We start from the raw sequence: 27425 nt of genomic DNA on the forward strand, positions 1-27425 counted from the left end.
CTGCAACCAATGGTTTTAGAAAATAGGTGAGTACTGTACCTGAGGAAATTGAATATAATGTAATATGCACTATTAAGCATTTTGCCCTAGAGATGGCTATTCACAAGTGGTGGTAGTTTTTGAGTAACTGAATGGAGTAAAAGACTGAATGGAATTTTAGGAATAAGTCTTAAAACCTCATGTATTTAAATAACACCTCATAATGATGTATCTTACCATACTGGAAAGAGCTTAGTGGGGAAGATGAAGAGTCTTCACCACTATAAACCTGGTGAAAATAAATGTGAAGAAGAAGAATAAATGTGAGGAGTAAATGTGAAGAAGAAGAAACGGCAGCATTTTAGATTTCCACTGTTGTGGATTTTTCTCATAGTAGGTGGAAGGATGGCATGGAAATGGAAGTACTCCCCCAAGGAACAGCTGGAGGATATGAGCAGCCTGCACCCAGGGCTCACAGGGCTGCAGAACCTGGAGAACACGTGCTACATGAACGCAGTGCTGCAGTGCCTCTGCAGCCTGACCCCGCTCGTGCAGTATTTCCTCTCAGGGAAGTGGAACACAGCCCTGCACGAGTGAGTTGGTTTGTTCACAGTACTGAGGGCTTTCTGCTTGGCACTATTTTCCTGCCAAAGGATATGTTGCCATGAGAATGTCCAAGGCACCTGCCAGCTTCCCCCAGGCAGTTCCAGTCAGATTGGCCACCAGCTGGTTTCCTTCTCCTTTGAGAGCCCAGCCCTATTCCTTGCTGGTCCTTCAGCCACGATACTTTTCTTCCCATATTGATGGTAATACCTCTTAATGTTGTCTTGATGATGATTCCTACCACTTTCTGGGATCTGCAGAGTCCCTCAAGCCAAGTGACAGCTGCCAAAGTTGTACTCTACCAGCATCTGTTTTCTGAGTTTCTGTCTTGTGCTCCCACTTGAAGGCAGACACTATTTTTTCATCCATCACCTGAAACTCTCCCCTTTTTTCCAAGGGAGATTGGAGAGTCTGCAACTGCCTTTGGCTGTTTGGTGTCTGACATGTGGCTTGGAGAGTTTGACTTTGTTTCCCCTGAGGCTTTTCACTCTGTCTTTGGGAAGCGGTACCCAGCTTTTAGCAGGAGGACTCAGCATGATGCACAGGAGTTCCTCATCTGTGTCCTGGATGACCTCCACGAGGCTTTCAAGCAGGTGAGAGCCCAGCTGTGGTGCTTTGGGAACTACAGCTGTTTCCTCTGCATTTTATGACTTAGCATTTCATGTAATAATTGCCTATCATCCTCTTCTGAACTCTATGATGGGGCCACTAATAACTTCCCTTTTCTACCTTTATTTCAGACCCATGTACACACAATTATTAATTTGCTTCTTATCTAATACTCCATCAAACTGCAGCCCCATCTAAATGACAATGCTGGTGTAGTTTCACTGTCCTAACCTCTTCATCTCCTTTCTCCTTCCACAGTTAATGTTCTACCACTTTCTCATCTGCCTGAAAACTTCACGTCTGCCATGCCCCCATGACTTTATCCCCTCCAGAGCCACTGATAAAGAGCTTTTCAAGCAATTAATGCTATCAAATGTCTGAATTGTTTTATTTTTGTTACTTTTCTCTCAGAAAATGAATCAATCTTACTCTACATGTATGAACCCTCAAGTAAAGTAACAGCATTTTAGAGCCATGTTCTGTTCAGACTAACAACTGATCAACCCAGGGAGTGGGCAGTACCTATTAAAACCCAGTGAGGGCACTTCTCAAAACAATTGCTTATCTACATTTTGTCAATTTTTTTTCCTTCTATATAGCCAAGCCAGGAAAGACAGAGCTCTGCTGCAGGAGCAAGCACAAGGAGTAGCAGTGGCACATCTATTATAACACACTTATTTGAGGGACAGCTCAGTTATGCCATCAGGTGTCTGACGTGCAAAGCCCTCAGTGACAGACCCGAGAGCTTCACTGTCCTCTCCCTGCCCATCCCTTCCACCAGAGTGTGCTCTCTGCAGGTACAACAGCCAGCACCTTCCTGCTGGTTTCTGCTTCATCTGGGAGTAGAGGCTTAGACTAATAGGTTTTATTGAAAAAATGCAGGGCTTTAGTTACTTTGGTCTCCTGGGCACTAATGGAATGTCTTGGATCTGTCCCTAGATGTGGGGTGTCTTTACTGGTCTCAGAACCATGTCAGTTGGTAAGGTTACAGGAGCAGTGCTCACGAGGTGCCAGGGGATGAAGGCTATTGAGATCATTCAATAGAAGCCATGAAGGTTTCTTCCAGTCATCCAAGTATTTCAGGCTTCTCCCAGTCATCCAAGTGTTTCTGCCTTGGTGGGGAAAATGGAAACCAATATTGGCTGCTTTGTCTTACAAGTTTGTAATGTCAGCCTTGCTGCATCACACTTCAGTTAGGGGGAGCAAATTCATCTCTTAGCACCTTCATGGGTGGAGGGAGATGTGTTCAATCAAGTGATGTTTGGCTTTTTTCCTTTGACAGGACTGCCTGGAATGCTTTTTTCAGCCAGACACACTGACTCAGAACAACCAAATCCACTGCTACTGGTGTGGAAGCAACCAAGATGCAACAGTAAAGGCCTCCATAACCAAGGCACCACAGATCATCATCTTTCATCTAAAGAGGTACAGTCTAAGTGAGGTAGGACATAGCCAGCTCCTGGGTATTGTGAGTCATGAAGGACAGTCATTTGTGTTTGCCTGAAAGGAAACTGATCTCTGCAAATAAGTGGGTTTAGTACTTTAGATACCTGAAAGCTAAAAGGGCATTTATACAAATACAGCTGTCAAACATGCAAGTTGCATTCCTGAATTTCATGTACAGTCTTCTGCCTGTGTCCTGCAGGCCATCAAATTTCTCCCTATACTTGGGATCTGCTCTCCAGAGGGAAGAGAACTCCAGCAAGCAGTGACTGACTACAGCCCAGTACAGTGGCTCATCCAGTCCCTGAATGATCCCTGTGAATCAGTTCCTGGGGCAGCTCAGAGAGCCTGTGGCTTGGGTTCCAAAAGCAGGACTGACACAGTGCTTTGCTTGCTGCTACTGCAGTTGAGACACTCTGGTTTTGTTTATCCCTTTACCAAATCAGAGTGGTGCATCAGCAAAGGAGCATCTGGGTTAACAGATTTCACTAGCCACACATAGCCAGATGCTGAATTTATTCTAAAGAATTTTTTTTCTTAACAACTTTCCACCTATAAAGAAAACTACTCTGGGATGATTTGACTTCCCAGAACTATGTTATTTGAAGTTCTTATTTAATTTTCCATTCAGCATCTGCTTTTCTCAACATTCTCAAAGGACATGTGGTCCCCAGCTGCAGCTCTTGGCCACACTGCAAATGATTAAAAAGTGCAGTGATGTACTCAAAGTTACAGAGGAAGAGGGATGAAGTCTGGCATGAGAGAAGAGCTGACACTGGCACTGCAGTCCCGTCCAAAATGTTTAGGACACAGAGAGTGACGCACAGATATGACTTCAGGCTTTGGCTGAAGGATCAGGAAGCAAGAGCTTTGCTTTTCTTGCTGGACACCTGCAATACACAACATTACCAGAGATCTTTCTTTCAAATGCTGGGTAGTCAGTTGATGGTTTTCCCTCCTCCTAGGAAAGTCAGTTAAGCAATCACCACAACACAAATAGAAGCTGAGGCTCATTTAAAATAGTCCAAAAATTCATTTCAGGTTTGCCTGGCAGGACAAGCACCGAAGGAAACTCTCGACCACTGTCTGCTATCCATTCAGCGATCTGGATCTCTCTCCCTACCTCTCCACATCGTGTCACAACAATACAGAGTACAGCTTGTGTGCTGTAGTGGTAAGCATTGCCCTTCCTGCTTTTATTGGGAGTGCCCTGCCTCATGGAGCAGATGAAGCCTGTGTTGGTTTGGACTTGATGTATAAAGATTTATAATTTAATATCTGTTTTGTTGTACGCTTTTTTCTACCAGCCATGGACATAATCCAGTAACAGTACGTAACTGAAGGACAGAGACATTATTTCTCCTTCTTCCCCAACATCCCAGTTTTAAAAGAATGCTCTCCTGGCACATAATGCCTCTTCAGAGTAAACTCACAGGCTGATCCAGCATGAATCCTGGTTTTAAATAAGGACATGGCTCACAACAATGGGGTCCTCTTATAGTGACTTGTACCAGGGCTAATAGTTGGGTTGCAAATGTAATTGCAAAATAAATAAGCATGATCATCATCCATTTACTCTGTTTGAAAGAATTTATTTGAATTAACATTCCCTGCCCTAGGCCAAAAGGGGCTAAAACCCTCTGTGCCATCTTTTCCAAGTGCATTCATAAAACCATTGCCAGTTCCTAGCTTTGCCTGTAAGGAGACAGAACAGGAGTTTGGTTTTAACAGACTGTGTTGTTTGTTACAGAACCATGCTGGAGATCTGGATTATGGCCACTACACGGCCTTCTGCAAGCACTCGATCACCCAACACTGGTACAGCTTTGATGATGCCCAGGTCACCAAGATCCCAGACTCTGCAGTGCAGGCTGACACAGCTTACCTCCTCTTCTACATCTCCCAAGGCTACTGACACCCTGTTAGTCTTGAAAATGAACACTGGGTAGGGCAGCACCTAGAATTCACCAGCAGCATTAGCCAACTCCAGTTTCATCAATAAACTAGAGCATGTGCACCACTGATCAGCTGTCGTGGTCTTTCAGGAAGTGACTCCTAGAAAGGACAGTGACAGCCCTAAGCCATGAAGGAATGTGCATCTGCTCCATGTGCACAAGGGCCAGGGTTGTTTTCCATGACAACCTTCTTGCACCCCTCAAAGCAACACAGATGTTGAGCACACAGATGCACTTACCTGGAAATTCTTGTTTTTCTGCTGGTTAAGTATAGTAGGTTGTTCTAAGCTGCCTTTCAGGAACTAACAGAAGGATACCAAAGTGAAAGCACACAACCAGACCAGACTGTGCTACAGAAGAGAGGATGGAGTGACCATTAATACAGAAAAAAGAAAAAGGCATTGCTCTACTGATGTCATTTTTGTCTCTCCAGCACTTCAAACTTGTTTGCAGCTTGCAAGCTTCTGGAAAACAATCAATATTGGTCTTAATTCCATCAGCAAGACAGACACAGACAGACAGGTAAAAGCTCAGAATTTAAGACTTTTGAATGCCAGCCTTATCAGAAAAGGAAAACTAACCCTAATCCATAGCAGAGAAATATGTAAGATGCAACTAAAAGTTTTTAAACTAATCACCTCTATGCAAAACAGTATTTTTATGTGGAGAACCTTTAAACTGTGTAAGTATGAGTCAGACTGTTACTATGTACAATCTTGATCATTACATAACAGCTGAGAATGAAAAACCAAACCCAAACGTACATTTAACAGGATATATTTTTAAATAATTTCTTCATTAAGGTTTTTAATGCATGTGTACATGAAAATTTATATTAAAAAATTAAAAAGGAAAATCTTGTTTAGAATAACTCTGAAGTGCACAAATATTGACAAAAGCTAACAGAAAAAATAATACAGCTCTGCTTTTTTATTAAGTAGTGTTGCTATTACTTAGAGCTGGCAAATAAATGCAATCCTCTGAGTTTTAGAGATTCTCACAAAAAGGACAACATTTTATTATATACATAATTCTGATGTGCAAGTATGCAATCAATATGTACACTTACATTCCTAACTGTTTACATCGTTCTAGAGTATTCACAGTAGAGTCAAGCTTAAGGTTAGAAATGTGAAAAGGCCATTAACAGTGAAAGAAAAAAATAAACCAAGATATGCCTTGGGATTTTAAGACATTTTAAACTACTTGTTAATAGATTTCAGATGACTAAGCTAGAATTTAATTTTGGAGCAGACTAAAAATATAGTTCTTTTTTAAATAAACAGTAATGCAAGTATGCTCGTAAATGGTTCCACAGATGGCAGTATGACCACAAGCATTGCCCATTGGTCTCTGATTGTGAAGCACTGCTACGGCCCCAGCGAGCCCTGCTGGCAGACACCCTGCTCCTCCCACCCAGTGACTGGGTCTGCTGCACTTCTGCATATTTATATGCATTCCCAGGCCTACTTTGCTCTTGAAGAAAGAAAACCACTTTCCTTAAGCCACATTCCTTTACGTGGCCATGTCTACTGCTCGCTGTTCATAGGAAGTATAAAAGAGAATGTAAGCAGCTGAGGACTTCACCGAGGACGCCGAGATCTCGGACACTTCGTGGTCATCAAACTTAAACCAGCGCTGTTTTGAAGCATTTTTGCAGTAGGCTGTGTAGTGCCCCCCGTCCAGCCCACCGTAATGATTCTGTGAATGTAAGGCAAGGGTTAGTGGTCTTCAAAGCTGCCATTTCTTCCCTGGTTAGGGAAATAATCTAGAACATGAAATTTTTACTAAATCCCAATTGTTCTTTTTCAGGATGCAACTTAATCTGTAACTACAATGCAGCCTGGCTGAATCACACAGGCCACCCTGAGTCCTGGCATAAAGTGCAGCTGGAGTTTGAAATGTGACTGGTTACTCACCGATACTGAGAACAGATTGTATCTCTTCAAGGAAGTCTTTGGACCAATAACATACTGAGAGAGGTCAAGAGTTTCCAGTGGAAAATCAACTGAAGTTTGAAGCTTTTGTTTCCATCTTCCATCGTAGGAAAATCTAGAGAATTAAAAAGCACCATGAAAAGTTACAGGCTGTTCACAAGCTACTCCATTGTATTAAGCATATTCGTTTTCCCTGTTTTTAAGCAGGATGTGATCTCAACTAAAGCCCCCAGTTCTGTTAACATTTGCTCATGTGTTTCTTAGCAAAAATAACAAGAGATCACTTGTGAAAGTACCTTGGGAGTTACAGCCTCATAAAAGAAGCATCAGATGAAAATCAATTTCTTGCAACATTACAACTGGTAATGTATCTGTGACCTTCTCTAAGTTAAAATGCTCAGCCACTGCCATGGAACAATCCAGTTCCACCAAAGCCTGGTCATTTCATCCTAATTAATATCCACCAATCACCATTTCCTTACCGTTTCAAGTGCACAAGAAGAACAGGTGGTAATTTCCAAATTTCTATTTTTTTCAAAGAATCCCTTCGAGTTTTGCAATGGCTACAGTAAAATCTATTGTTATCAGTGAGCTTTTCTTCTTTGGAGAACAATCTAAGGCATTCCTAAAACAAAATACAGAGATTGTGAATAGTAGGTGTTTTTGCAAGTATAATCAAAATGCTTGTTTCCCATTTGGTTGTTAACCTGCATTGGTTACCTGCATCCTCCATTTCACTGAGGAAAAGTGACTTAAATCTATGTGTGGAAGCAAATTTTACTGCAGATATTAATTAGTGTCCTTCAAAATGTACAGACAATATTTTGTTTAAAACCACAGAATACTTACATTGTGACCTACCAAGCAAGTAATATACCAAAGCAAGTAATATACAGGCTGCTATTGCAGCTTCAGTATTTCCATCCTGCTGCTAACTTAAAACTTTTAAGGAATGACCTATTTCTTTAAACTTTAGAAGAATTGAAAAAAAAAAAATGCAGATTCAGATCTGTTCATGTTTCAGGTCAATGCAAATTAAGCAGAATGCTGACCAACCCCTTCAAGCAGAGGGTGAGCAGCAGCAGCATCACAACCAAGTGCCAGCTGGCACTGCAGGAGCAGTTTCTCTCCAGTTGCCCATACCTGCAGAGTGCATTTGCTGGAGGATGCAAGTGGTAATGAGAGATACATGAAAGCCTCGAAGGTTCGGGACCTCTTGTGACACGTCAGACACTGCACGGTGGATTTGAACTGCCCTTGGAACAGTGCCACAATGATGGACTCGTTGAGCTGTTTGTGCTTATGCCAGGCTATTTCTGCTGCACTTGAGTCATCCAGGTGATCGTTATTTTCTTCCTTGTATCTTTTCCTGTTGTCAGCCTGGATAGCAGAAGTTTAAATACCACAGCAATATATTAGCATATATGTAAGTAAGAAATCTCATATAGGCAAGCATATGATTGATTATTCACAAGAATATTTAAACATGTCAGTGTAGCCATCCAGTTCTTGTCTAGTGAGGCTTCTTCTGTGACTCCCTCCACCACCTTATACTTACTACTTCAGAATTCCTACTTTAATTCTGAATAATCACATTTCTCTATATATAAGGTTAAAGTAACATAATCTTATGGAATAAGAAAGTTTTTTAAAATTTTCTCTTGCTCTTCTGACAGATATATAATTTCTTTTAAGTGTATTGCTTACTTTATTTAGGTCCTCATGCAAGCCATCCATTAGAAAGAGAAGCAATTCTTGGGAGTCCTGTTGGCTATATCCTGCAAATTGGTCATTAATTTTCCCAATTGTAATTTTGAAGTCTTTTGGACTGATATATTTATACTGTCCTGCCCATAAAGCTTTCATTATTACACCAAACTCTTCAGCCACTTCACCTTTATGTCCCAGAAAATTTGACCTATAAAATAAGAAACAAAAAAAAAATCTGAGCCATTCAAATAACTAGGTTTTAATATTAATGTTTTAAATTCAAAACATGGTCCCAATTTTAAAATAATTTCTTTAGACTAAGGAAAACTGGCTATTAGACTGAGTTAAATTTTCATCTATGTCAACCCTGTAATTTGGTACCATATTCCAGATGGAAGGTACAGCTGTTTTCAGCATAGTTTTGTGAACTATTTAAATATTCAGTTTGGTTTTAAGAGACTCTAGCACGCATGTATTTTATGAATGTGGTGACCATAATATAATTATCACAGTCCAGTAAAACCTATTTAGTGACACAAATGAATTTTGAAAATGTCAAGGTGGCCAAAAGTTACCATTTGGCTCCTACTTAAAAAAAAAAAACCAGCCCCACCAAGTGATCTTCTTGAATTGGCCAATATAAAGGCAGATGAGAGATTGTTACCTGTTAATATCAGCTTGATACAAGTTTCTGTTGAAATACTCAGCCAGGTGAGGTGCATTGCACAGACACTGTAATATGGAATTCATGTAGCAAGTGTTCCCTAGATTACGAAGTCCTGTCAGAGCTGGTCCCGATCCCCCAAACACAGGATTGAGATTGCGAATCTGCGATGCAGAGAGCCTGGAAATTTCTGCTTTAGTGTAACAGGCAGGTCTATAAGCAAAAAATTATTTTTTAGGAGTCTCAGACTTGACAAAGTTGTGCACATAAACCAACAGACACCACACCTCACCCCACCACCCACAGGGACTGGACCACCCTGGCACCAAATACCATCATTTAGGGTACTCAAAACCAGCCAATGCAACAGTGAGAAATCCATATACACTGGCCTATAATGAGGCTCAGTTTTAGGCACTATCAGTTGTGAGATTTATATATTTTTTTCCTTTATTTCTTTAATTCACAGATGAAGAATTAGCTGTTTAATACAGTTTAAAATCTGCAATCTTGCATTTCACAAACTGTCAGAAGATAGACTTTTAGTATGTTAACACAAATAACGGAACTTCAAATGCAACTGTCATCCAATTAATAGACTGTGGCCTCTGAAATTCCTGCTAATACATAACTATGATACTGATTTCCCAATGAGAACTGCTCAATACATTGAACTTCTAGCAACAAAATTTCAGTCTATTACTCATGCATCCTTTCAAACCCACTTAGAAAACAGTAAGGAATTTCAGTTGCTTAAACACAAAGAAAGTCCTTTGTGCTGTCATACTGCCTGAGCTGTGATCTAACTTATCAAACAAACATACTTATTGTCACGATTGACTGCAGGAGTGACAGGAATTCTTTTCTTGTCTTCCTCCTGGATGGCTTGGGTGATATCTGGGGACGAGTAGGAGCGCTTGAGCTTGGAGTGTTCCCTCTCCCGCTCAGCTGCCACCTTTGCCTTGGCTTTCCGGGTGGGAGGGGTTGATGGAGGAGTGGCTGCAGGAGCCATTTCTGGTGGGTACATCTGAACAGTGTTGGTTGGTGAGTGATAGTAGCGATAGGTTCCAGTGATGTCATCCAGGAACTTGGGGGAAAAAACCAAAATAGTTTCAAACTCAAGTGAAAATCCATCATTAACTTACCTATTAACAACAGCACGAGTTTTTCAGACATTGGGATATTAAGTTGTGACTGGCCTCAACACTCAATGGATTAAATTTAGTAGAAGGGAAATTTTCATCAAAATGCCTATTAAACAGCAAAAACCAGGAACAGCAGATGAACTGTCCTAGTTTCATTACAAATAATATTAAAATTCAGAAAGTAACTGTGTGGAAGTTAAAGGGGAGTAAAAAAAATGATACAAGGTTTAACTTTAGAAGTAAGACACAACTGAAATACAGGACAAAACGACACAGAACAGTTTGATTTTCATTTCAGAAGAGGAGTTACCTTTACCCAACCTGCAGGCAGCCCTGGGACTATCCTTCCCATCTCCTCACTTCGTGCTCTCATTAATGGCTCCCGCTGGGACTAATAAACAAAGAGAAAAGTAAGGTATGTACAGTTCCTAAGCTGCCTGTGACTTCTCTATGGAGTTACATGATTCAGTGCAAACAGTACAATAAATCCTTGATTATAGATAGAAATAAAATGTATTGTAATGGTAATTTAGTATTTTATATTGCTCAATCTAAACAAAAAAACACTGGAATCTAAACAAAACGTTTGCTGACGCATTCCAAAAAAACAAGAAACAAACCAACCATTTAGTCTCATGAAAGTCACAAAACTCAATTTTTCCCCTGAAGAATCAGGAAATAGTAGGAGTATGTGCTTCTGTTAAACACATTAGGCTGAGCTTTTTTCCCTCTTAAAGTAGCACTTGAAGGTGTGTGCATGAGATGATGAATGCATGGAGAATGTTTGTTAGTGCCACCAGAAATACATCAAGACTTATAATGGAGGTTTCAAGTATTTTTCATATGAATATGACCAATGAAAAAAAGCAAACAAACACTGTCAATATGGCATAGTCTTTTCTTAAGATGATGACTTTCAAAATTGAAATGAAATGGAGTTTAACATAATATAATAATCATAAAGCATCTGTGCTTGATTATTTTGACTACATACAATACATTTGTATTTACTTTAAGTCTTTCAGTATCTTGTTCAGAATCCTCTCTAAGGGGTCCTGGCTTTTGAGCTTCACTGTCTGGTTGTCCTTTAACCCCCATTTGCTGCAAAAGATTTTGAAAGAAGGCTTCAATTTTCATCTGGCATGTCAGTAAACAATGCTGATAGAGTTATAATTTCTTTTTTGGTTGTTAAATGCATGTACCACAACAAAGTGGTTAAAGCAGGTAATTTTTATTCCATCTACATACTATAGGCAATTCACTGGAATAGTTTTTGAAACTGAATGTTGTATTACAGTTTGTTCTGTAGTTTCAACAGCTCAGAAATAAAGTGCAGAACTTCCACCTACGCTACTTTACACCCTAAAAGTTGTGGGGTTTACAATTTGTTGTTAAACATCAGGCTTTTTTCCCTTTCACTCTTCACTTGCCTTTTCCATGGAGAGGTCAAACCTCTCCATGGAAAAGGCAAACTGTGAAGCCAACATGAATTTGGTTGATCATAGGCCGTCATTTTGGGATTATGTGACATTTCTCTGTCAGTCAAAAGCTCATGAATGACTGTGCTAAATTTGCACAGGAAGATTTATTTTTGCTTTCTTGTTCATTTGGATTAAACAAGCATCAGAATATGATCAAATCACAACTGCAATTACAAAAGCAGAGAAAAATATTTTAATTCAACTTCTTGAGAAGTGGTTGTAAAGACATCTGTTCCATTGTTGGCTTGCAAGTGGTTCCTGTTCTATGATCACATGATTTGCACATTGAGAAATTTTGCAATTTTTTTCAAGAATGAGGAAAGAAAGAACTGTGACACTCCTCCCTTCCCCCCAAGGTTTGGAACTGGACTGTTTTCAGCAAAAATCCTAGATGAGGATGTTGCTTTGCTTCCTGTGCCAGGTAACAAAATCCTGTTCTGTCAGTGTTTCTACAGCTGGGGGCACTAAAGGGTTCCTTATGACACCATTGTGTCCTTAACACCTCATACAGGACCAAGCTGGCACAAGAGATTAAACACCACCAGGCTTGTATTTTTGAAACGGAGGGTTGCAGTCTATGAACCATCATCCCTTCTAGCTCCATGTGAGTGGGAAATTTTGTTATCCCGTGGGGATTACATGCTGTCCACCTATAAGAAAGAAACAAGTTTGCCTTGGGCAAAAAAAAATCTATTTGTGTCTTGGTTTTAACTCTCTCCTCTACTTTTATGTAAAATGTGGTCTAAATACATATCCAATTATGTATTTCAAATTGCTAGATTAAAACTGGACTATTCAGAATGATTTAAGTGCATTACTACCTCACACTTGATGATGATTTTCTTTTTCACTGACCTTGCCTGGAACAGTCACAAAGGTCTGAGATGCATCACCCAGTGCCCGTTTCTGTGTTTCTGGTGTTCGAGTTCCTTTTTCTCTTTCTTCCATGGATATTTTGTCAATCTCAATTCTTTTCACACCAATGTTTTCTGGTTCATTTTTATTTTGCTTTTTTGCTTCTACTGCTTCTCTGTGTGCTCTTTCTTGTTCCTTTTCCTCCTGTTCTCTTTTTATTTGTTCATCTCTCTCCTTCTGCTCTCTGTCCTCTTTTGATTGCTGTAGCTTTTCTTTGTGTTCCTTTTCCTTCTGTTCCTCTTTTGCCTTTTGTTCTTGTTCTTTTTGCTCTTGTTCTTCTTTTTCTCTCTTGAGCCTCTCTCTCTGTTCCTGCTGTTGCCTCTCCCGCAGTTCCTTTTCCCGTCTGTTTTTCTCTAACAGAGCAGCAGTTTCTGCATGGACCCGACTTTTTTCTTCTTCTGTCAGAGTGTTCCTTCCATCATGCACAGGCTTTGTGGAGCGGTCTGGAACTATTCTTCCACTCTCACCAGACTGGCTGTCACTGATTGTACTTGCAGGTTTTGCTCTGTTATCACCATGGATTTTTAGTGAAGGCTTTTTAGAACGATCCACCTGTAACACAGGTGCAGAACAATTCACTACAGCTACCACTACTCTCTTTGCTAAGCTCTTCCTAAGTGAGATTTGTAAGAGAATAAAGATTATATCAAGTTGACTTCTGCCAGAGAAAGAGATCTTTCAATTTCATTAAATCTTCTCATTCAAACTGCTTGTTAGTAAAATTAGGTATTCATTCCAGGTGTGAACTAATAAACAAGCCCTAAAGAATCATAAGGACAGCATTATGCACTGATTACCACAACCCTCTATTTTTGTGTTTTCAAAGGTGGATATTTTAGGGCAATCAGGCAGCCTAATTTGGGCTTGACCCTCTCAATCATGTGACAAAGCACACGTTCAAGGCAGATCTGCTTGATGGGAAGGGGTATTTAAGAATGGCTTATGCTCAACCGTTGCCAGTAGGTTGTTTTTGAGGCTGGAGTGAGTGTTCTGAAGAAATAAAAGCTCATCTGGTTCAAGGACAAGCAGAAATAAGGTCTCTAAATTTTACAGTATAGGGTCTCTTGAATGAGATCTATATTAAAGGCTGCATATAGAAACTGAAGAGCTTTTAGCCATGTCTACTAAGGTAAGTATTATTTTGGTGTAAGAACTCTACATAGGTGTTTTTATAAAGTCTTATTCACATGAAAGGAAGAAACAAATTCCTATACTTTCACTACTGGGCCCAGAGTGACAAACCACCTAAATGTTTTATTATTTGAATGAAGACACAGTGGCTGGAAATCAGACCTGTGGAACAGCTAAGGTAAACCATGGCTTAATTGTCCTCTCTGTATTTCATCCTATGTTGCTTTAAGTAGAAAGATTATATAAACTTTCTGAATTAGTGATCAATTGCTGACCTTGAATTTCTCACATGCTCACATAAAAATATTTATGAAAACTTCTGCAATTCTGTTGAGTGTATTTAGTTTCATATAGTTCTGTAGATCAGTTACCACAGCTTCACAGACCACCAAGAGTCTCTGTACCAATATACTCATGTACAAGGCTTAAACAAATGTATTGAGTATGTTTACTTGTGGATTTCAAGTTCTGGGTGTGGTGGGTCTCTAACACATTAACCATATACTAACTGAAAGAAAGGAACAGGTCAAAAAGCTTACCTCAGGGATACTTCTTGTAACTGACATGGGATTAACTACAAAGGAACTGTCAGATTTTGGAACAGCAGCATCTTGTATGTTTGGTCTGTTAAGTGATTTTAGTCTCTCTTCCAAATTATCTCCCATTTCTTCATTTTCAGCAACAACAGGTAGCACAGGAGCTGGCTCTTCCAGAGAAGGATATGTAAAATCCACTGCAGGAGGGAGTACAGGAGGGAACCATAAGAGAATTCTCAAAACAAAACCACAAAAGCAAGATAAACCCCCCATTCCAACCCAAAATTTAGCTTTTAGCCATAATAAAGACTTTCCTAAAAACACCTGAATGAAAGACTCATCCAGTAAGTACAAATGCTTGGTGGGGTGTTATCCTTTATACTTACAAGAAACAGTCACTGCTTCAGTCCTGCCATGCTGGGGTGGAGTTACTCTAGCATTTGTTGTATACTGTGGAAAACAAAGGAGCCAGTTTTCATAACCTCCCTCTAGAATTAAAGGCTCATTCTGCAGGATGGTTTTGCTTTCCCACTGTACGGAAAAAAAAAAGTTTAAAGTTAATTGATTTAAAATAGAAAGTAAACTTTTAATAGTGTTGTTTAAATTCCTGTGCCTAGTCGTTAAATTGAGAGATTGTTTTTTGAGATTTTTAAACAAGACTTGGAGGTTGCAAAAATAGGGATCCTCTCTGTGTTTGGAGAATGCCCAGCACAGTTGGTTCCTGGCTCTGCCTACAACAGGGTGTGAATATTTCTAGCAGAGAAAGAACCACTTACTGCTACTTCACATAACAATCCTCCATGCAGAAAAGTATTTTTATTACAGTATTTGCTTCAGTTTCTTATCTGGTATGTTTGCTGAGGGATTAGTGATTTAGAAAGCATAACACTGACTTTCTGAAACCCCTTGAGAGTTCAGGGTTCAGACTGCCCTCCTCCTGCTGTCCTCAGTACTAGTACATGAACAAGGCAGTCTAGAGAACAGAGTCTCTAAAGCAATTAAGATGGAGAACTGCTGAACTATCTCTGAAGCCCAGCCCTGAATGTCAAGGTAACAAAGATTTGCAGTCTTTCACAAGAGCCACCACTGTACAGAGGAGAGACAACACAGCTACAGAGAATTTGACTCGAAAATGCTGGGCATCTGCTCACTGTGGAGTCTATAAGCTTCCTGCACTATTGAAACTCAAATTTAATTTAATGTTTACCTAAAAGTTATATTCAAAAATGCAGAAAAGTTAACTGTGCTGAAAATATTTCTGGAGCCTCCTTCATTGCAGCCCCTCCACTGTAGGAAGTACCTGGCTGATAGGACTGCAAAGTAGGTGGCCAACCACTTTCCAGGGATTAGGAATTACTGCTGCTAATATAGGAGAGAAGGTGACTGTTCCTGGGAGACAGGACTGAAAGTACTTTCCCAAATAACTCTGTCAGCAGAGAACTGTAAGTTGATGAGCTGCTTATTGAGGAAGTGAGGTGAATCATTCTGCTGTTCACCTGTTTGATAAATTATACTGTCATCTACTAGAGTACAGTATGAAACTTCAAACTACACTTCTGCTATCAAAACAAGCAGGTTTTGAAAACTCAACCAAGTGTCATTAAGGCCTCCATATACACACAAATATAAGTGCTTCAAGGCCTTATTTACTAAGATGAATTAATTAATGAATGAAAAGACGAAATTTGCCAACCTTAAAAAGTGCATCTTTCAGGCTCTGTAGAGTTGTTCCCAGCTTTAAGTCTTCAGCAGAACTAAACCAGTCTAGCAGTATAACATAATGGAACTGTCCTCTCCTCTTCCATGAATCCCTAGACTCCTCTGGGAGTCTAGCTTCAATCAGGTAAGCAGTATCTCTGAAATGAATTAACATGCATTTAAAGATTCATGTACAAGTACCATTCTGTCCAACAATAAATAATCTATAGATGTTTATGTGCTGGGATAAAATAAATATGCATTGTGTTGAAGTCAGTACATGCAAGAACAGAGCTGTGCAGATACATCTCACCCACTGGTATACAGCAGGGATTCTGACACTAGGTGTACAAGCTTTAAAAGCATGTACTTTTTTAGAAAATTAAATATTTCACTCTCATTTAACATCATGTCTTACCCAGGATGGATAGCTTCTTCTGGGACACTGATGGATTTTGGAATACAGGATTCCTGATAGTCCTTTGATTTTCGAGCATCCATTATAAGCAATTCAATATTTTTGTCTGACATCATTGCAAACAGTCTCTCAGGTGTGACTGCTCCTTGAAAGAGAGAAGCAATTACACGTAAGAAGCCACATTATAAATGAAGATAGCTATGAATGGCTATGGTATCTGACTGGTGCAATCAAGACTGCAAACAGATGACAGAACTAAGAAATCCCACAAAGTCATGGAGGTGAGATGTTACAGTGTGGGCCTTTTGCTCCCACTGCTGTAGTGATCAGCCCCTGATCTGTTAGATTAGACAAATACTGAATATTTCAGTGATAAACAATTTTAATGTATTGTGGTCTCATTTAAATCAAGCTATATAGGCGAGCATTTGTGAACTACATGCTGCAGATATTCCTCTTGAGAACTCTAGAGAACATTTTCACATACTCATTACAAGAACAAAAAGCAGAAGGTTGTAAGGAGAATGGAAAAATTTTGTATTTAACTGAGTAAGATGTCATATTTCATCCTTGCCTATCAGCAGTAGAGCTGTTTTTCTTTCTAACCTGACCACTTCAGGACTAGTTCATCTTCCATTACTGAACAGTTGAAAACTAACTACAGATCTCTAAGTTTATGAGAAGTAACGAAGGCTTTAATACAGAGTTTAATGAATTACTGATTTGTTATAACTGAAATGCAGGATACTAGAATTTCATCAAAATATTTTAACTGTGAAATAACTGCTGAGAAAGACTGCAGCTGTGAGGTGATTAGTGCACAGTCATACAGAAACATTTTTCACATTTGTGTGAGCACTGCATCTCTTACCACTCAGGCTATCAGACTGATCTTTTCTTTCCAGTGAATGCTTTGTCTCACCATTAATCTGTATAAGGGGAAAAAAAAAGTTTAGCATGTAATACTGAGAACTAAGGTGGCTAACAAACGAAACTTATCAGACAGTTAAGCCACAGGAACAAACATAGCACAAGGGAGCTGCTTCTGAAGATGTGCTGACAAATGTACTCAAAAGATACTGAGGTTGCTGCCCTGCCTAGACAGAAAACAGTAGAGGTAATATAACCTAGGATACCATCATCTAACAGAAGAAATTCTTTAAGTATTTGTGGAGAATTAAGTGTTAATTGTTTCCACATTACTGCTAAAAAGTCAACCTTCCCCTAAAATGGAGACATGTTATCCTTAATATCAGTTTGTCACCATTACCTTGGGTTTCTTGCACTAATTCTGGCATAAAACAGAATTTGACTTAATCATAAAGCTCAGTCTATCTTACACAAGACTTGGAGGCTACTAGGACTTCACATATTCCAAAGAAATGTCAAAGAAGGGTTATGGAGAGTGTACATTACTTCAAAAAACCCCCGCCTTGATTCTGAACTGGAAATAGCTACTAGTAGAGACTAAATTGAAACTATCCATTCAGATTGAATTAGAGTTTGTAAACATCTTCACTTACCCTTTGGCTTTTTCCTTTGGAATCCACAGCACTTTCTGAGGAGTTTTTGGCTGAGCTCTTTCCATCATCTTTTGGTTCTTGCTTTTTCTGTAGCTCCTGTCTGTCCCTCTCTTCAAGTTTTTTCCGAACTTCGGCTTCCTCGTATCTATTGGGGGAAAAAAGTGCCTTTTTTTTCAATACTGTGGTTTTGGCTAACCTTGGATTATTAATATCAAAATCACTAAGTCTTCAGTCAAAAACTTTAAAAGAAGGATTTAGAATTTTAAAAGTAAGTATTGCCAGTTTTTGTATTCCAACAAACTCCATTTTGCTTCCTAACTATGTGGTCTTATTTCTCCCACTTTTGGGTTGGTTTTCTTATTGTTAAATCTTGGTTTGAGTCCTATTACATAGCCACTGATTGTAAAGCTATTTTTTTCTTAAAACCTGGGGTCATGCTTAGCTATGGTATCTCTGAATGTTTTTCACTTTCCATAGACAACTATAGGTACTGGTGACTTACAAGTAAACTCCAATATATTACAACAGTCATCCCAGGTATTTTATTTCATTTTGCAATCGAGCCAGTGAAGAGTAAGTTAGCTCAGATATCTAAATTTGCTTTTTCTGGGAAGTTGGATCAGAACTGCTTTTACAGTAATCACCTTCAGAATGTAAGTTGACTCCATGATGTGCTCACCTGTGTGCCTGGTGCTTGTTTCAAACACTGGGCCTACAGGGAAGCCAATGCAAGAACTGCAAGGAGTTTTGGGGGGTGAGGTCTTGCATACACCTGTCCTTTTCATAAAGCCTCAGATTTGAAAATTACCCTCCCAGCCTTTCACCACTGGAAGGACAATCATGGTATTGTAAGCCATGATTGATCTCCAAACTACAGTTTTCAGATCACCACTGCAGGTTTGTACAGTCACATCACTGTTCAATAGTATTCACTTACATTTAATACAACTGAGTAGGTTAAGGGTTACTAGTATCATAAAACAAAAATAGAATGTTTGACCTAACAATTTGGATGACTGAAGCAAGAAGTAAAACATGAACTCAGAACTGTGTTAGTAATTGCTCATTTTAACCAGATGTTGCGTTATGAGGGTTAAAATAACAGTGACAATACAGCTGTATGTTAATAACCTAGATCATTCAAATTCCACCTCCAAGTCTACTGCACTAATTGCCCACTAAGAGGAAGGAGGCAGCAAGTCTGTAATTTTATTTTCAAACAGGCTTCTTGATTTGGCACAGCCATTGTAAGTTAGAACTGAGTATTTTGTTCCCACTTGGAGTTAATGACACTAAAGCATATTTCAGATTTTAGTTTAATTTGGTCAGTATGAAATATTTACCCATCAATTTCCTATTTATACTTCTGAAGCACGTAGTAGGTCATTCATGTAAGCATTCCTGCCCCTATACAAGTTTCATCAGCTCTCCTTTTAGTTAACAATTAACATTCAAACTATTTGCTGGCCTACTGCCTGGGGAAGAAATTATACAAATAATTTCCTTGAAACTACTTCTGTAGTTACACAGGGAGTCATGTTTCATTTCTGTTACCTTTAAATATTTACACATTTTGCCAGAGTAGTTAAAAGTTACTGCATCAACTCCAAAACTCCGTTCCTTTCATAAAAAGACATAAGTTACTTAAACAACAAGTCTCTACATTTTGGGTTTCTCTGATTCTATCAATCTTTACTCTTAAGAATGAATTTGTAGCTGTGTTTAATTTTAAGACTCACCTAAACAAAGAAAATCTAAAGATTGTTTCATACACAGTGTCATGAGCTCTTTGTGAAGTCACTTTTCACATACATGTAACTACACTCACAGTTCACCAAAACTAACTTTATAGATTTAGCACTTTGGAGGTATAAAATACACTTTCACAAGAATACTTCGAAGGAGGGGGGTGGGACATGACACTTGTGAAGGGAAATGTGCCCAGCTGCAGAGAGAGAGAGTGAGAGTTGCTAAGGATGCAAGAAGCAGAGAAGGCTGGAAATAAGAACTACTGTGCTAAATATCACCTAAAGATAGACCCTACCTTGCAACTTACTAACACAATTTCGTGGCTTATGGCACAAAGATTAACTTGTCAGCTGATAATCAGGTACCCAAAAGCCCATTAGCATCTGCTCATCTACATACTGGCAGAACTGTGCATTCCATACACACATCTGCAAGCGGCTAAAGAATCAAAACCTGGCATTTCTTAGTGGAAACTACATCCAGACTAGGGGGATTTTGTAGGCTATCTGATTATTAGGAACATTCATTAATATATTTGGGCTCAGATGACCTTGTGATTAAAAGGCTGAGGAGGAAATTGCTCTTGATCATCTCTCCTGTATATGTACTTCAGACCTTGTGTCTTTTTATGTCAATTAACTAAACTAGGAGACACTGTCAACAAACCAAGGAATTAGCAAAAAGTGTACAAAATGACAAGTTATTGGAGTGTGTGGTAGTGAAAATTATCTCTAGTAAAAGACTTCTGGGAATAAATTTAAGCTCTCAAGAGTTTCAGGTACCTATGGTTTACTCAAGTGCAATTGCTTACGACTAAATAGCATGAAAATCTGCACTTGGCACAGATACAGGCTAGAGGTAAAAGGAACAATGTTTTAGCCATCAACTATATTACATACCTGAGTTTAAGGCTGTCTGACAGTATTTCAGCTTCATCAAGAGCTTTTTTTAAATTTGTAGGTCCCAGAATTGAATGAAAATAATCCTAAAATGACAAGCATCACATAATATAAATATGCAGTTTAACAATGCTTACTTCTATGCGTGTCAAGAGTCACTAATTGTATGGAGAACTGATATTATAATGATATTAATGCTAAAAAAAAGAACTAGTTTGAGTCAAAACATTTTCCATTGAAATATGAGTTTGTAAGAAAGACTAAGTCTAAGTCTAAGACTTACTAAAGACTTACTTGTCTAGTCTAAGGACTAGACAAGGCAACTTCACCAAAGAAGTCTGACTGGTAAAAATTACAGGAATACTTTTCCATGAAAAAATATTCACAGATCTGACAATTTGTATAGTTCATACATAAAAAGAAAACAAAAAAAAAAATTAACACTAGACTTCTCAAAATCAAGAAAGAAAAAAATAGCACCATAAGTGAGACAGTTTACTTAATATCAGTGTGATCCTTTGAATGTGAATTAGTGTAATTCTCTGTACTTCTCATACTTTGACCAATGCAGAAGAGATTAGCCAGAAAGCTTTTATACCTGCTGCTGCTTAAAATCAGGTCTCTTTCTAATAAGGTTATAAACAGCCACATATTTCATGTATAGGATGTAAGCTTTTTCTTCATCTCCATCCAGTCTGCTTTCTTCTGCTGCTTTGAAAATCTTAAGGGCACTCTGCACATAACTGAAACCAAAGAAGAGGAGTAAAGTACATAATTGTTGACTTGTCCTCAAACACCTTTTCATTACAAGATGCCATCTTAAGTGTTTACAGACTTCACCCATATATTAAGTATTTGATTTTACCACCTTAATAAAAGGCTTTCATTAAATATGAATTGCAATCATGTTCCTCCAAATAATGTTTATCTTTGCTAGTTTGTTTACTAGCCTTATTTAAAGTCTTCCATAATTAAATATCATAGTGAGATATGGAAAAAGGTACTCTTCCCTTCTAATAATAACTTTCTTTCTAGGAAAAATTAAGTTATAGTAAGACAAAATTAAATCATTGATTGTCTAAAAATGCTAGAGGGAGGCAAAGCATTCAGACATTTGCTAAAGGTTTTGTTATTTTTACAGATTTGCATTTATGTAGCCTTTCCTCTAAGTATGTGGATTTTCGTGGGCATTGTGCTCTGTCCAAGTCATGCTTTGTCAGTATGCCAAGTGACTTCTGAAGGGAGTAAGCATATCCAATGTGACAGTTGAGAGCCATACATAAGACTATTGAAGATTTTGTATCTAGCAGAAATAATGAAGGAAATTTAGATCCACAACAAATTTGTTCTGGAACCACTAATATTTTAAGTATTAATTCAAAATCAATTATAACATATATACCTTTTTGTACTGGTCTTTTCAGGTTTTACTTCTGTCTTCTTGTTGAGATCTTTCAATGAAGTAGAGAGGTAGAGCTCCTTAGGTACAGATGCCACAGCAGGCATGTTAATATTGTTACTTATGTCCCTTCTAGGATGTTACAGCTTCTTAGAAGTCTCTACCAATATTTTTCTGGAGGAGGAAAAACGGTAGGAAGAGCCAAATTATATTCCAATTACTTTTAGTACTGTAGTTATAGTTACCTGTGTAGGTTTATTACCTAATTTATCTCACCTTATGTGAGCTAGCAAATAGAGTGTCTGAACAATTAATAGTATAAATTAATCTTTCAAAGTGACAGAATTATTTGAAATCACTTCATGTATTGATCAAGAATGTCTAGCAATATCTGTGCTAACGGAAAAATTAAAAAAAAATGCTGACTCATGAATGTTCAAAATCATCATATCCAGCACATTTATTCTACTGAAATGCCAGCAAGTATACTATCAAAAAATAGCTGACTCCTCTGTACTCTGCAAATACACATTACCCCCTCTGAAAAATGACTTCTAATGTCTTGCTAAGAGATAAGCTGAGAACAGAGAGGCTGCTACCATTAAAGTCTACTGAAACATCTCGGACACCCTGCAGGTCTTCAACTCCTGGGTGCCATTGACTTTGTGCTTTCATTTGGAAGCGCTCTCCAGGCAGCCATGAAATAGTTAAGCAGAATTTGGTCACAAGGGACTGTTACATCATGTTATCTGAGAAAGGGAAGTCCAGGAAGTCTCCTGCAGACAGTCTAACTAAAACTCTCTGCATCTAGTACACAGTGAGCTATTTTATTTTAGCCTTGGGGGTGGCAGGGGAGGAACTGAGCTCCCTCACAAGCAAGAGGGGAGACATTCAGATGTGAGCAATACTGAAGGAATGAAGGGGACTCATTAGAAGACAGACACTCAAATGATATCAGCAAGGAAGTTATTTCCTAGTAGAGAAAAGCCACATGGCTTTTGAGAAGATGAAGGTAGAGCATTTCTCTTTCACTCTCAATGTGATCAGCATCAAGTGTGACCAAAAAAAACCTGTCAGTGACCTCAGAGGGAAGTTTCACCTGACCAAATTGATCAGTAGCCACTCAATGAGGTAGTCCCAATCTCCCTCCCTCTTTCTCATGCTGGTCTGGTACTTCTCCAACCTCTTCTTGAGCCAATTCATCCTGCTGAAGAAGCAGAAAGGCTACACAGCTTGTGCAAGGGCAGCAGTTGGCATGTGCAGTCAAGAATGAGAGGCTAAGGTGGGAATGGGATCCTTCCAAGGCTCAGAGCTGTTGTACTCCCTGAAGTATTACTGCACAGAGCATTGCCAGGCTGACTCTTGTTGGGCTAGGAATTGGTTATCAAACAAAGACACTGAGTTAACACAAACATTTGGTCTAAGGTATGCCAAGGTCAGACTAACCAATATCTAGCAAAATAACTTACTGCTTGAACACAGATGCTGTATTTGCGAATTTCCTTGATAACTAGGTATCAGCTTTTTAAAACTGAAAATTTTGTTTAAAATCCTCTCTTAGTGGACTAATTTCCAGATAATTCTATAAAGTAAGTACTGAAGTCCTCAAATACTATCTTTAATACATAGAATTAAAAACATATCCCATACCTAACTCATCTTAAAACCTTGTCTTTTGTATATGATGTGTCATTCATTCAATTGTAACTTTCAGGGGGATACTTATGAGCTGAAAACAAGGCAGATAATTCATTAGAACTGTATGCAGTAGAAACAAAACACAGACATTCCCTGCCCCAAAGAAGACCTTTCCAGTACAAAAGCCTTTTAGCCTAAAACAAAGACATACTTTTTGCAACCTCATAAAGAGAGGCTTCACTCTTATTAAGATTTTAGTATTGCTTGTCTCAGTCTACCTTCAGAGCATATCTTTACCTGGCTTTTTTTTTTTTTCACCATGGAACTGTAAATAGACTTTTCCTTTGAAGCTTTTAAGTCCTTTCCAAATATATCTTCAATGTTTGCTCTGTTATGTAACCAGTATTTTCTTAATCTTAAGTGGCAGCATTTGGTTGTGTTCTGACAGAATATTGTAACTAAATACGCAGTCTGAATAAGATATGCACATAGCATTACTGTGCTGTGTGCATATGAGCAAAAAAAGCTCAAGATTATGTGGAAGATGAACCATTTAATGATGTCAGTAAATTCTCAAGTGTTGCTGACATACCTTGAAAAGGACATATCTTCTGGAACATCATCTGTACAAATCTAGAACTAGTAAGTAAAAGCCACCTCTGAGCTTTGGCCTGAAACAAAAATTGTCTTTCCACATTTTCCTATGGTCACTAAGTTATAACTGCAGGTCTTTAAACTGCCATGCAAGTTCACTGCTGAACTTTTATTTTCTGATTAAAAGAAATTTCTATGCCTTTTTTAAAACATGAGCTTCTAACCACAGTAGCTGATGAATGAGATATTAATTACCCTTTGACCTCCCACAGCATCACAATTCATAAAATATGCTGCATGGAGATGAGAAAGAATGGATAAGGAGTAACATTTTCTGAACTTTTTAAAAAATCAAATTCTCAACCACATACTTAATCAAAATACAGCATATGTGTTAAGTTGTTATGAGATTTCAGTGGCAGTTTTTAAGACATTTTTCTATACAGAATCTTAATTTTGGATCTGTAACTAACATTTTCAGGTTTATCCATCACAAATGCCCCAAGTTGATTTTAGTTACTACAGACTGACCATTGTTGACTGCTCAGTCTTAGCTTGTAAGAACCCTTTAAAATTCTTAAGCTTCTACTAAATTTTAAGATGCGCATTACCTTAATTTTCCTCATACTCAAATGAACATGGTTTATTTCCTTAATTTTTGAGCATGCTTTGGGAAGACTATAATTTCAGAGTCCAAATCAGGTCCTTCATTGATAAATATTGCCATCTGATTTTGAAAAAAATTTTTTGCAGATATCAGATTCTTAACTGGCCTAGTGTCAGTGGAGAAATCCAGTAAAATCCAGTTCCACAAATGCAGTTTGGAACTAGTCAGCATCAAAGAAAACTGGATCATAAAACCATGAATAGAAGAGACTGAAGAAGTTGTAATAGCTAAATCTACTATTAGTCGACCCATGAGGAAGAAGCAACAACCTATTTCAGGTTTGTCAACTTTTATAATAAAAATTAAGATCAAACTCAAAACCTGACACCTTTTCTACTCCCAGCTGAAGTATTATCTCTGGGTCCTTTTTCATACCTATGAGTGCTGAAAACAAGGCCAATATCCCAAAATATAAGTAAAGTCATGCTTGTATGACTATAGGCAATTGACATGCTTAGAATGGATAGTTTTACCCTGACAGAGAAACATACCTGTTGGTGACAGGTTTTTCAACATGTAATTATCATGCCAGTTTTACTAAGGATATGAGTAAGCTTTAAGTGGAATGACTACAGAAAGAACAATGCACTGAAGCAGTTACACTGCAAGCAGTGCACACACTAACACATTGTGAAATACTGACACAAGTAATGTGCATCACCAATTCAGGTATATAATCAAGTATTATTCACTTATTTTTCTCTCTAGCACTTGGGCAAATGAGAAATGGATTTCTCGTGAGCATTAAGTTACTCAGTTTTCTCAGAATTAAGTTGTACTGTCTGCACTTAGTACACAAGAGTTGGTTTTCTTTAAGATTATCAATTTGAGTGTAGAGACCAAGAATTTTTCAATGATTGAACTACACAATCAATCAGCATATTTAGTTCTGTTAGTCCTCTAGCTCTCTTCCAGGCTCTGGTATTGTTAATACTACAGGCCTTGGTCCTGTAACCTAACGTGCATAGGATGATTACAACTATTGGGGCTTCTTATGGCAAGTTCATTATGTTCACAGAGAGTACCCAAACTTGCACTGTTCTTCTGGTTCCAGAGCAGTAACACATCACGGGTCTCTCTCTGGCCACGTACCCTGCTGAAACCTGCAGCAGCCTGCACTGCCAAGCCTCACAAGGACTCTCTCCACGCAGTGAGAAAACCCTTTGACAGACAACCATCCCACACTATAAAGTTTCTTAAATACACTGGATTTTCTGCAGAAGTTTGAAAGTTATTCTAAGTAAAACCACAAATAGTTCCGCTTGTTATTTAGATAAATGAACATTTGCAAGGCGTAGGCAAACAGCAGAGGTGATAAGAAGCCGGGGAGGTGACAGGGAGGCAGAAAACTCCTTCAAGTTTCTAAGCGGGCGGTCAATAGCGCTGCGGCGGCCCGGCCGGGCTGTGGCAATCTCCATGACACCGCAGCTCGCCGGCCGCAGGAGTGCGGCACTCTGGGAAGCGCTGCTTCCCTGCCATCTTCCTCCGGCCGCTCTCGGGCTCGGCGGCGGCTCCGCCGGCCCCGCTCGCTCCTCACTCGGCCGGGCTAAGGCTGGGAGACTGCGGGCTGCCCAAGGTCACAGCGCCGGCTCCCCGCCGGGCCAGGCCCGATTCTCCTCGCGCGGCCCGGACCGGCTCCCTGCCCTCCGCAGCCCCTCGAGGGCCGCTCCCCCCGCACGGCGGGGCTGGGCCCGGGGCTTCCTCCAAGGGCGCCCGCCCCTCCCGTCACTGCCGGAGCCCCCTCCCCGCAGGCCTCGCTCCCCGCCGGCCCAGAGCCGCCCCGGCCGCGCACTCACCGCCGCGGGGACTCGCTGCCTCCGCCCGCCGGCCCGGGGCAGGCCCATGTCCGAGCGCGGCTGCCGAGGAGACGCTACGCGGCCATGGCTGCTGGGGCGGAACTCGGCGGCGTCCCTCCCTCCCCGCTTCCCTCCCTCCTGCCGGGCCTCCGATCCCCGCGGGGGCGGGGACTGTCACGGCCCTATCCGTGCCGCGGGGCCGGCTCGGGCCGCGCGGGTGCGGGGCGGCCCCGCCGCTGTCCTGCGGGCCCTGCGGGGCGAGGCAGCGCTGGGGCGGCCGGGGGACGCAGACCCACACGCCGTGGAGCTGCCTCGGAGCTGGGGTGGCTCCGGGGGCGGTGTGAGAGGAGAGAGACGCGGTGATCTCGCCCAGCAGCAGCCGGCGGCCCCGGAGAGCGCTCCGGGTTACCTGCCGTTACCTGCCGTGCCCTGCCGGCCTCCACGGGCTGCTGGCCCGCCGGAGCTGGCTCCTCGCCTCGGGAGCGGAGATTTGTTACTGTGGCCAGGGCACTAAGAGCGGGCTCTGGGGGCTGTCACAGTCTGTAGGACATGCCAGGGTTTCTATGGGGTGTTATACTGGCTCACTGCACTGTGCAATCTGGTGTGGGAACCCCAGACACCTCTCTTTATAAAAATATCGTTTTTACTTTAGAGAAAAGTGGATTGCTAGGGGACACTCCAAGTTTTCTGTTGATGACAGTGTTTTCTGTGCACCTTGTGTTACTACAAGCATCGTATCTGAGGGATGGCAGGGATGTGTGGATGTGCTGGTACAGTCATGCTAGGAAAAGGGGAGAGGCTGGTCCTGCCGTGGAGATCTTACACAAATGGAGGAGATGCTCTGTGCTGCCACAATCCTGACCTGTCCCCCAACTGTGTTGGAGGGTGAGGGGATTCAACAACTACATTTCAACCTGGTACTCAGTTTTGCCAATG

The 27425-nt window shown here is 40.1% G+C and overlaps 2 protein-coding genes across 3 annotated transcripts; one reads left to right on the forward strand and one right to left on the reverse strand.

The window, feature by feature from the left end:
• The first annotated feature begins 384 nt into the window (after window positions 1–384).
• On the forward strand, window positions 385–4061 carry USP50 (ubiquitin specific peptidase 50). Its single transcript, XM_054516271.1, is given in 5 exon segments — window positions 385–572; window positions 980–1175; window positions 1791–1988; window positions 2474–2616; window positions 3676–4061. Coding segments are annotated over 5 exon segments (1095 nt in total). The 3' UTR covers window positions 4046–4061.
• Window positions 4062–5350: 1289 nt separating this feature from the next.
• USP8 (ubiquitin specific peptidase 8) lies at window positions 5351–26596 on the reverse strand. 2 transcript variants are annotated; one of them, XM_036389709.2, is made up of 20 exons: window positions 26490–26596; window positions 21798–21968; window positions 20994–21138; window positions 20396–20481; window positions 17748–17892; window positions 17096–17153; window positions 16225–16369; window positions 15802–15964; window positions 14495–14639; window positions 14112–14305; window positions 12382–12993; window positions 11057–11146; window positions 10356–10436; window positions 9725–9987; window positions 8901–9113; window positions 8234–8444; window positions 7670–7906; window positions 7009–7151; window positions 6509–6641; window positions 5351–6290 (listed from the first exon to the last, which is right to left on the reverse strand). In XM_036389709.2, exons 2-20 carry the CDS (start codon window positions 21899–21901, stop codon window positions 6105–6107), a joined length of 3354 nt encoding a protein of 1117 aa, XP_036245602.1. In that variant the 5' UTR covers window positions 21902–21968; window positions 26490–26596; the 3' UTR covers window positions 5351–6104. The 2 variants fall into 2 exon arrangements, with proteins under 2 accessions (XP_036245602.1, XP_036245603.1); XM_036389710.2 differs by lacking the exon at window positions 11057–11146.
• Window positions 26597–27425: the final 829 nt, after the last annotated feature.

This window comes from Molothrus ater, chromosome 13 (assembly GCF_012460135.2).
Source record: "Molothrus ater isolate BHLD 08-10-18 breed brown headed cowbird chromosome 13, BPBGC_Mater_1.1, whole genome shotgun sequence".
Taxonomy (NCBI): domain Eukaryota; kingdom Metazoa; phylum Chordata; class Aves; order Passeriformes; family Icteridae; genus Molothrus; species Molothrus ater.